The 11,715-nt window shown below is 43.0% G+C and overlaps 1 protein-coding gene across 1 annotated transcript; it reads left to right on the top strand.

The window, feature by feature from the left end:
- Positions 1–6,182: 6,182 nt before the first annotated feature.
- LOC308145919 (C1q-related factor-like) lies at positions 6,183–9,780 on the top strand (the record flags this gene model as incomplete). The annotated part of the gene is made up of 2 exons (XM_080517510.1): positions 6,183–6,833; positions 9,601–9,780. 2 exons carry the CDS (start codon positions 6,183–6,185, stop codon positions 9,778–9,780), a joined length of 831 nt encoding a protein of 276 aa, XP_080373636.1.
- Positions 9,781–11,715: the final 1,935 nt, after the last annotated feature.

The raw sequence follows: 11,715 nt of genomic DNA, 5'->3' as shown, positions 1-11,715 counted from the left end.
ATAACAACAAAGAGGTATGGAATGAATGCAGAGAAAACTGGAGAATAAAAAACTGAAATTAAAACGATCACAATGAAAGAAATGACCATAAAGAGACATAAAACAATGACAAACAGATGCACTCAATCTCCAAAAACAGATTACCAAAAATGCCAACAGACACAACCACGAAGAGGCCCTGTGTGACCACAAAGGAGAAGAAATAACCACAAATAGACACAAAACAATCAGACAGGCCCGTAATCCCACCATAAAGGACACACAACAAATGTTACACACAAAACATAAACAATTACACGGTGCTTTCTGTCCCTTGACGAACATGAGTGGGGTTTTCCGTGTGTGCAAACACAACACTTTATCTCATAATCTACCCTTGATTAATGAGTATTCTCTGAGCTGTTTTTTTCTTTTTTTTTAAATAATCCTGTCATTATTGAACAATCTGTCTCATCTCACTTTGGATCCATTGATGTACAATGGCACATGGTACCATCAGTGAAATTGCACAGCATCTTAGCGATTGCAGCGACCAAAATAATTGGCTCAGTGTGTCTCACACTCGTTATGCAGCATGTAAACCCTCAAGTGTTTACAAACCCAGCTGTCAGTGGCATATATGCTGCTTTTTCTTCTTCTTTTTTTTTTTTTTAATTCCTCCTCGGTCTCAATCTCACACCCTGAAAGAAACATCAATATTTAGGGCCTCTGAAACCAACTGCCAAGCAAACCAGCTCAGGAATTCCCACAGAATCCCAAGAGGGGCTCGGAGGCAGCGATCCATTGCCTAAAAAGGAAGACTCCCAAAAGAAAGAATCGAGGAAGTTGCTCCGTTTGAAGCCTTGTGTAAACAGACAAGGGGGTTGATATGCTTTCCTTTTATGTAAAAGGGTTATTATGCCAAAAGTCAACGCAGAGCTCAAAAATTCCAACTTCCAGCACATCTATCCCATTCATACTTTCTTTTTTTGTTGTTAATATTTCCACCCTGTTTTTGTGGAAATAAAAATCACATAAATTTCCTGTGTATAGGAGTCCACCCTGAATATAGACATCAAAGTTGACCTGCTGTTTGCTATAAGCCCTCCAGTTACTGACAAGGCCTTCCCCTGCGTCTCTACGCTGGAATGTGCAGAGCCGCTGGACATGGGTGGTCCAGTCCACACCTCGTCCTACTGTCCCACTCCTCATCTGATAAGACACGGAGGCACTACTCAAGTTGAATCAACAACTTAGTTTTATTCAAAGCAGCTGAATAGGATTCACAACGAGTATAAACTACTCAGGAGTATTTTCATTGCTGTTTTTGGGGAATGTGGCTCACTTCTAGTCTCCACAAGCATTTGGTGCCATCATGTGGTGTTAAGAAGAGATTACAGTTGAGTGGAATGACTGGTGATGGAAGTTGGCACGTTATCGTCAGGATCTCCTCATTCCATTCCCTCTGAATAGATTTTGTTTGAAGGTTTATTACCTATTATTATTTCTTTCGCCCCCTGGGAAACTGTGACTCACCAAGGCTCCAAGGAATCATAAAACCAAGGGATGGATTTCAATAAATTGAAGTGGCTCCAAACCTTTTTTTTTTTCAACTCGAGATTCTAGCGTCAAACATCGTATGCATTTTTTGTTAAAATGCACAAATCAAATTCCTGTTTCACAGATAGCGCTTTGACACATGATGCTTTTATCTTATTTTTTATCATAGCATACTGTCACCATTCATTGGGACAACAAAATTGTTTATAAGACTAACTCCATAATAATACACAGCCTTTTTTTTATTTATTAGTAGCATATGATTTTCCAACTTTGACAGCTACAGTTATGTTCCACATAAAATAAAAGTGACAACGCAACAAAAGCAAATACATAAATATATTCATTGTAAAACATGTTGAGGAATACATTTTGCATGTTTTCCCAAATGATTATATAAAACTTAAAGTGAAATTTGATTTAGTTTGTAGCTATCAATCAAAATTGTCGTTAAAAGTAAGAATTGAGTTGATAAAAGCTGGATTCTTAATCCGTCTCATGATTGTCAAGTTAATAAAAAGAGTCACCATCAAAGTGACTCCAGAAATGTGGCGACATTGCAAAAATACAATAAGACCGGACAGAGAAGACGAGGCTTTGAAATAAAAACTTAACTTTTCAAAACGTGCACTTATTTGATTTCTTTCTGTGAGTGAGACGACACTTCAAGCGTAAGATTGACTTGGCGTTGACATGTTTTCCACTTCTCTGAGGAGAAAGACTCAAAGCAAAGTGAAAAAGCTTCACTGGCTTTGTTTTAAAATCCAAACATCAGCTTTCCAAGGGGACACAATGGGACTTTGATACTATTTGTAAAGATCAGAGTGTGAGTTGACTGTTCAGTTCAATTTTTTTTAAAAGAGGTTGAATTGAGTAAATAATTTAATTTCTGACTATGCTGCTTATGTGTGGTGAGACAAGCTAAAAAGGATGAACAGGAGGGACAAATCATTACACAATAGGTCGTCTTGTTTTATTTTTGCCAGGACTATTTTTAAACTGGGTGAAGTTTTTCAGGTCGTGAACAGAAAACTAAATTACAAGTAAATAAATATTTTGGTGATGGAACACAATGAAGTTTAAACCAATTCACTTGAAGATGCGCAGCAATTATTGCATTTTAACGTAATTTCATGCCATTTTCTTTTTCGATGCTATTATAGAATTATGTTAGAATGTTACAGTTGGTATTCTGAGTGTTGGTGTTTACACATTATTTAGAGAAAGGCTTGTGCAGGTCAGGGCAAACAGGAAGCATGTTATGTTGTATGTTAGAAAACCACATGGGGGCACTAATGCATATAAATAGAAAAGTCATAGTAAAATGCCCCAGAGAGAAGGCCACAACGTCCTGCAGCTGATTGAACAGTTTAATTTTGAAGAATACAAACATATCAGACAGTATGTTACTATCAGGATTGCTATGGGCTACTTGAACAGAGAAGCTGTCATTTCTCCAGTATTTTATACTATTTTTTTATTTCTTTTACCATTTAAAATTGTTTTTAACTGCACCCCTTTTGCCTACATTTTTTTTTGTTCGCTCAAAATGTGCCTTTCCAGTATTTCAAATAGAATTCTTTGTCGGGTTTTTTCCCCCCCTCCCATGAAAATAAATGATTAAATACCTTTTCCATCACAGTGAGTATGCAGTCACGGCTTATGATTTACTTTATCGTGTCATCCGGCAGGACAGACTCAGCAAGAAAGCATTGCTGGAGGTGTCTGACTCAGTAGCATTGTCATCTCCTGTGACAACAGCTGCATCCAAAACACGTGGACTCAAAACTACTCGCTGCTTGTATGAAATTCTAATACCCCTTGATGACTCGTGTATTTTCAGACCTATTGCACCCACCTAATATTTAGTGCTTCATTGAAGCTGCAGCGCTCACATAACACAGGAACACGCTGTGCTTTTAATTCTTACATCTGTATCGCATTCCAAAAAAAAAAAAATCAATATGCTTCAGTGGGCCATTAACACAAATGCTCTTGTTTTTACAGCATGAATAGACGTAAAAATGTCACCAAGGTCAGAAGATGAGTATTCAGTGGATGTGAATGTTAGATTGCAGAAATCAAAGCAGCAAATGCCCCCCCATCCTCACTGCTTCAGACGCAAAGCTTAACACCCGCCGTTACGTAACCCAGTATTTAAGCACAGCAGCTTCTGCGTTAACGTGGAATAACGAGGCACAGTAAAACAAGTTGACACATAGTGTAAATCCTGTTCTCAGTGGACGGTGGTGCGTGTGACATCATTTAACTGCACACCGAGACATTATATTGTTCCTGTGTGTAGCTCAGAAATAAATAAATAAAACATTCTGTCAAGCTGTTTTTTTATGAGGCATCTTCGTATTTGAAATATGGAGGTGTTTCAAAGCATCATGGGCTGTGATCTGGGTGAATCGGTGGGCATAAATAGTAAAAACAACGTTGGAATTTGACATTATATCTTTATATTTGGGGTCAGTATTATAATGCGTGTTTATTAGTTGAGGCTCCGATTTAAAGGATGTGACTAAAAGTGACATTTCTGCCTGGTGGTTTCCTCATTAGACAGCTCATACAGTTTGTTTTTTTTAGTTCCTCACACAAACATGAACGTGACAGATGATATTCATGTTGTCAAACATGAGGCAATTTAAAATATGACTCTTTCAATTAAACACACACGAGTATTCTCCCACACTAAAGATATTTGTAACTTCATCAAGCAAAACTGAAGTGAGAATAACATTTATGCGTTATGCGACCTTACATATTTTGTCAAGCCATCTGCTATTGCAGCTAAGCTGTGGCGGCTGATACTTTTAATAGGAGCTTTTCACAGTTTGACATTATGGCAGAAAGAAAGAAAGTGTTATTAATGATATTTATAGCAGCTGCATTCTGTTGAGGTGTGCCAGTTCCAGGACCCTGCTCTAGTGTTTGTGTGTGTGTGTGTGTGTGTGTGTGTGTGTGTGTGTGTGTGTGTGTGTGTGTGTGTGTGTGTGTGTGTGTGTGTGTGTGTGTGTGTGTGTGTGTATATACAGTCACCACTACAATTGCCACTCAAAAGCTATTTTCAAAGCAACATTGGGTCAAATGACAAATGGCAACTGGACAAAGATGGCGTTGTGCTGGTGGACATATGTGCGGCATTTCGCAGCAAAAAGAGGCAGGTATTTCCCACAAGAGTTGATGGGAGTGAAGGGAGATGAAGGAAGAGTGGCTCCCGGGCCGGGTTTGTTGTGTGGACAAAGAAGCTCTACTCCAAATGAGTGCGAACACCACCCTCGTGTTTTGCTGGACACGAATATTGAAAATAGCTCCGTTTGTGTTTGCCAGAGAAAGTGTAACATAAACAAGGCAATGACATACAGTATACCATTGTTATATTAACCCTTTGGTTTGCTTTCCCCTGCTGGCCACAACATAACACAAAATAACACAATTTATATATATATATATATGTGTGTGTGTGTGTGTGTGTTTATTAATGTATCACTATACAATGTCACCATCATTCATTATCAAAATGATTGTAGAAAAAGCTCAGTTTTGTGATGTTGCAGTGGTCCTGCAGATCTCTGGGAATAATCCATCCATCTTCCATGTCGCTCCATTTAACTTAGCGGGATGCCGCATGGAGCCAATCCCAACTGGCTCTGACGGGACATGCAGTACAGACAATCACACAGACTCACAATCGGGCTTACAGACTCACTCAGAGATGTCAATTAGCCTCATGAAACCCCACCCACAAACTCCCCAAAGGAAGGGCCCTTGCCTCAGGGAATCATTTTGAAATGTAATAGTTGTGCAAAAACGTGTTTTCTTTTTTGAAATTGGTCATTTCGGAACATTTGCTAAAGTTGCGAAGGGCAAGGTTTTTACTGACCAAAGATGTCGGGAGTCGTTCCTGTTATACAGGCGACTGGAATCAAGCTCAGCAAATGATCCCCAGCAACATCTGTATTTTCTTTCCCCAACGTGTGTCGGTTATTTAAAGCAGCATATGAAATACATTCATCATCCTTACTCAAGTATTGATTCCTTCTTGTCCAAGTAAACCTCCCACAAGCATCTTTTTTTCCTTCGATAACCTGAGCGATTTGAATATTTTTCTCGTTATGTCCGCCGTGCACATCCCTCCACTTTTTCATGTTTTCACACTTGTGCCAGCAGGAGAGTGCCCTCAGCCCTGACTCAGATGGTAAGTAAGTGTATGTTGCTCACTCTCTCCTCCCATTGCTTTTTTTTTTTTTTTTTGCTTGTCTCACGCTGTCTCATTCTGTCCCTCCTCCTCTTCCTCCTCCTTCTCTTCTCCTCAATCTCTCCCTCTCTCTCTCTCTCTCTCTTCTTTTGATCACTTTGCTCTCTCTCTCTCTCTCTCTCTCTCTCTCTCTCTCTCTCTCTCCCTCTACTCCTTACTTCTTCCACAGCTCTGTCACTCACTCACACACTCGTACAGCTCTCCCTGGGCGCCGTCTCGACTCTCACAGATCCCCAGCATACCAGCGTTTTGCCAGGTGGACCGGACGCACACCCCCACAGTCACCATTTCCGCCCCGGAGAGCTCCACGCTGGCAGCACAGCCCCTCCCCAGGCTGAGCATCGGGCGGAAGACCCTGGTGGCAGCCGCTGTGGGGGTCATGCTGGTCCTGGTCCTGGTGGTCCTCATCCCCGTGCTGGTGAGCTCCGTTGGCGCAGGTGGGGCGGACGACAGCTCCAGCCACTACGAGATGCTGGGTACCTGCCGCATGGTCTGCGATCCCTTCCCCGGCACGGGCACGGCGGCGGGCACGGGCGCCCACGCCGGCACGGACACGGCCACCGCCGGCCTGCAGCTGGACAACGAAGGAGACCTGAGCGATCACAGCATCGGCCCCCCGCTGCCCACCTACAGCGCTCACGGCCCGCAAGGCAAAATGGGGCGTCCCGGTAAGCCCGGACCTCCCGGACCCCCCGGGGAGCCCGGTCCACCAGGACCGAAGGGACCACCGGGAGACAGCGTGGACATTGTACGGACGGGGATTCTTGGCTTGGGGGGCAAAGGAGCAGTGAGCACGACGACCTACAACACCACTCCTCGGGTGGCATTTTACGCGGGACTACGAAACCCCCAAGAAGGTTACGACATACTGCGGTTTGACGACGTGGTGACGAACATTGGGGGCAACTACGAGGGCTCCACGGGCAAGTTCACCTGTAAGATCCCCGGCACCTACTTTTTCATCTACAATGTGCTGATGAGGGGAGGAGACGGCACCAGCATGTGGGCTGATCTGATCAAAAACACTCTGGTGGGTAGCACTTTTTAACACAGATCCTTCTGTTGAATAATGAACTTTTAATTGAAATAAAAAAGGTAAAATTGTCGTACAAGCCGATACAAATGATACAATTGTGAGTTATAAATGTATAATTATAGGCTGAGACATGTCCACATCAACATACTCAGAGTAACCGGCGTGCCAGCAGTGTAAATTGAGTAGTCATGCATTCATGTGTGCAGTGATTTCAGCTCTGATGGTCTGGTGTTGTAGTCCGGTGTAATGACAATGCACAGTGGCACGCTGTCAGATTGTGTATCTGTGCGTATTACACGTCCCTTGATGTACACGTTGAAGTGAGTGGAAGGAGTGCAGCGCTATCTCGGCTCTGCACACATCAAAACACAGCCCGCGGCTGTGGATAGTTCAAAGCTGGTGCCCTTTGAAATACAACAAACTTCGTGCAACCATGATGCACCAGTCTGTGTTATCAGGCTGCCTGTCAGGCCAGGGCGTTTCAATATCAACTGGTGATGTTTGCCGTGTTCATGGGTGATTTTGTAATGTCTTCCTGGCCCCGGGGTGACGACACTGATCAAACGCCATGTAAATCCGAATCTCAGCACTTTTCCTGCAAACACCTCAGCCGGGCTGCAACAGGGCGCTCAGACAGTGGACACAATAACACACACGCCTGGACGTTACCAATACAATCCATTACAACAGCCGTGCAATTTATAAAGCAAATGGAGATCTCTTTTTTTGCGGGGGGGGGGGGGTTGTAGGTTTATATGTGTTGTCATAGTTTTGTCTCAGAGGGCAAAATATAAAATTACCGTGCGTAACAGTACATCCCAAAATCTGAAATGCTTTTTCAAGTCTTATATTTGACCTTTCTGTTCGAGAACATTTAAAGTAAAAGTCTCTCTATAGACACCATCATGATGGCGTTTGCTCTCTGTCAAAGGATCTGCCACAAAAGTGAAATCCAAGTTTTGGATATCTAAAAAAAAACAAACAAACCCCCCCCCCCCCCCAAATATGCCTCAGTTTGCTGTCTCAGTCCTGCATTTGGTAACTTCCTCATTTCTTTCTATTTTCTCCACATCTTTATGAATAAATTGATGAATGGTAATGTTGATTATTTCAAATTGTTCAGGAAGATGTGCCGAAATGAAAAGTGGTTTTCATTTTAGAGGGTTAGGAAAAAGGGAAATAATGAATCCACATCCCCTCCACTGATAGAACACTAATATCTGGTACATTGTGTTTGATGAGGTACTTCGTGTAACCCATCTGCAAACAAACAGCAACTGGTGACAGAAAAAAGAAAAAGAAAAAAAACTCCCTGTCCTTATAACCAGCTCAATCTGCATTTTAAACATACACAAAAAGTGGTGATGAGGAGACAGGGACAGAGAATTAATAATCATAAATCATTAGAGGAATAACAGCAGCAGCTGCTGCGGCTACAACATGATTCTGTTCTATTTATTTGGTACAAGAGGACGTGTCAGCCACAGACGATAAAGTGACGTTGGGCCACTTCGCCGCATATGAAGGAGGTGGACGGGACGCCATATTACTCTTAATTAAATGTTGAAGACAGTGTCGGTGCCGCAGTGGTGGATATCGTGCGGAGCAGTTCACACTGCATTGCTCTGCTGTCTCAGAAATCCATCATCACGCTGTCATCTGTTGCTCAACTTCTCATCCTCTGGCACTAATTACAAGGCAACCTTATTATTTGTGCTAACGTCGCTTCAAATGTGTCCCTACAACCGGGGCGATGCGAGGATTGCGCTTGTATGGTGAAGTTGGAGCGTAACAGCCAACGTGGCACCCCAGAACAGTACAAATTAACTGAAGCTCAGAGGGGATACGTCTCCTCAGTGACTAACTGTACATAAGAATCTCACCCCAGTGTCACTGGCAAGCAAAGAGATTTGGGTGTGATGCTCCATATCTAACACCCCCAGAAATTACCGCGTGTCGACTCCACGACACTTATATCCGGGAAAGCGTGACATTTTCGGCGCTGCAGCCGGGGAAAAAAGGTGAACGTAGGAGTGGAACGCGAAGCAAAGGAAGCGAACGCGCCGCCATCCTTCCTCAGAGGCACACTGACTCAAACCTGACCCTTTTCAGTTGAGTCATGAGATTAAAAAAAAAAAAACGAGACTTTCACCACAGGGAACACACTTACACAAAGTCAAACTCTTACATCTCGTCCAAACACCTCATGCGAAGGCTGAGCCAATACAAATCTATAATTAGAATTCGCATATTGTAATAGATGTAGCCACATGAACAGGAAATTCTAATTTATATCATATTTTGTTATAATCAACGGAAGTCATTTCAGTGGTAAGATCAGTCGAGGTATCCTTCTTTTAGGTCTATTATTTCCATGGCAGGAGGGATCATGTAAATGTATTGTGACATCTCATGTATTAAAGCAGTCCTGTCCTCTCAAATATAGTGAGTAAAACTCACACTCTTACCATAAGCTGCACAGTTTGCCTCACACCACAAAGTAAAATATGCATGTTAACAGAAGCATTTTATTGTGCCTGCATGACATCAGAACATTAATCACATTGATTTTCTTTTTTGTTTTTTTAATCTACCTTTCTGCTTTTAAGAGAGATTGCACTCTGGTCATGTGAACTCAGTTCTTTCCTTTCTGCTTCATTAATATATCTATACATATATATATTTTTTCAAGATAAATGCTATTGCTCCCTGCTAACATTTATCTCTTCACTTCTCGGCTCGGTTGCGTGTCCTGTTCCAGGTCAGAGCCAGCGCCATCGCCCAGGATCAGGACCAGAGTTATGACTACGCCAGCAACAGTGTCATACTTCATTTGGACGCGGGCGATGAGGTTTTCATAAAATTGGACGGGGGCAAAGCTCACGGGGGCAACAGCAACAAATACAGCACCTTCTCAGGGTTCATTCTGTACGCAGACTGACAACGGGACGTGGGCTCCGAGGTTAAAGGTCATAACCAGCGGACGTTCACTCCCTGACTTTCACTTGGCTCTTGCGGTGAGGTTAATGTTGCCCACAGCCACCGATCCACAGTCGACACGGTTCACAGGCGAAAAGACTGCGGGTCTGTGGCCGTCGGTAACCGTCTACCTCCTCATCCATACATTTCATTGTATACAGGGGTGCCTATGCTGCTGCTGTTCTGATGGACACGAGCGACGCCACGGTGTCAGTCGCCGCCGCCATGTTGTCACGTTGAGGCGCAGCAACAGTTCTGACAGTGTAAAAGCCATCAATTTTAAAACCGTCATTACAAATTCAAGTCTGGGAAAAAAAAAAAGCAGCGTTTTTGTCAATTTGTGTTGAGATTTTTTGTTTTCTTGACGGTGTTTGCTTGATAAGATGTTGTGCATCAATGACTGGGAGTTACTCAGTTGTCAAATGACGCCAGAATGGGATGTTTGAAAGTTGGTATGCATAGTCTCGGTGTGATGATTTGAAAAAAAAAAAATATATATCATGTCATATCAGCCCATTATTTTTGGCATATTGTTAGTGTATATAGTGTAAATTTGATATTGAACCTTGATGTCTGAGCCACAACTGCACATGTTGTACATCTTGTTGAGTGTTCCATCTAAATAATATAGCTGTTGGTAGATAGTTGTAGAGTTTGTGATGTATTAATGTGCTCATTTGCAAATCTGATTTTATTTCTGCATGCAGCACCTGTTAAGATGTTCTGTGTGTTTCAACAAGTGGTACGTATTTGTTTTTCCAACCAACTTTGAAAGAGCCGGCTGTGGATTTCGAGAACATTTGTTGGTGGTGCTTTTAATCCCCGTGATTTTTCATTAAAAGTTTGCTTTTCGCATTTACTCACTTAATATGTGGTTAATGTCACCGCACCTCGTGTATTTCTTGATCAGCTGTTCTGATCTCTCATTTTCCAGCGATTCCAGCCTTTAGTCCTCCAAATGTTACGCACAAGAGAGCCACGCCGGCGCGGTGAGAGGCAATCAACGCCAGGATGATCACTGAGGAGGGGAAAAAAAAAAAGAAAGAGGGGAAATCACAGCTGTGTTAAATGCCAAATGAAGCGGGAGGTGATTGTGTTTCACAATCAAAGGAAAGATGTGGGGTTTATTTCCCTCTAATGGGTGTGAAGACGCTGAGATGTGGCAGGAGAAAGTCAGGGGACGGGTGTTAGAACATATCATGACAAAGCTTAGATCAGCGTCGCATGGTAATCCAGGGCGAATTAGGGCTTTGCCATGACTGTGACATAAATGTCACAGACAACAAAATAGCCCCCGGGATTAAACTGCAACAAGCGATACATCCTCTTGTTTTCTTGAGAGCCACTTTGAGAACATAAACTTCTTTGGACATGATTCACCTTTGACACGGGCTGCAAGACTGTCTGAAACACAAACTTGAGAGTGGAACAAAAAAAAAAATCACTTCCGAGGACACGGAGAGTTGAACAACGTCAAAACTGTCGATGCGTTCACTTACTAAAGCTGGACGCCGTCTTCAGCTCCATTCAATCCCGCTGATGGGCTGCGTATTGCTATGATAGCATGTGGCTGATTAAAATGATAACACAGTGTGTAGCGTTTTTCTGTTTAACGTATGTGGTATTGTCCAGGAGCCCCCGCAGTCTAAACTTGGGCACGTCTTAAGACAGCACCATTCCTCCAGACACAATTAGGACTGAGGGCCCGCGCATACGCAGAGGTCACTCGAGCCACGGGGCGGCTGAACACTAGCACAGCCTGTTTTCTCCTTGCAGGGCGTATGAGCACATCGTCAAATTAGAGACTTCATGTCACAATGTCAAAGACGAACGCCCCCGGTCCGCCGGAAGCAGCCCTCGCTGCTGAAGACCATCAGAGCTGAACATCGACCAACAT

The sequence above is a fragment of the Blennius ocellaris genome (assembly GCF_963422515.1).
Source record: "Blennius ocellaris genome assembly, chromosome: 21".
In the NCBI taxonomy this organism is placed as follows: Eukaryota; Metazoa; Chordata; class Actinopteri; order Blenniiformes; family Blenniidae; genus Blennius; species Blennius ocellaris.
The sequence above is the reverse complement of the archived record's forward strand: the minus strand, read 5'-3'. Positions and strand labels throughout refer to the sequence as shown.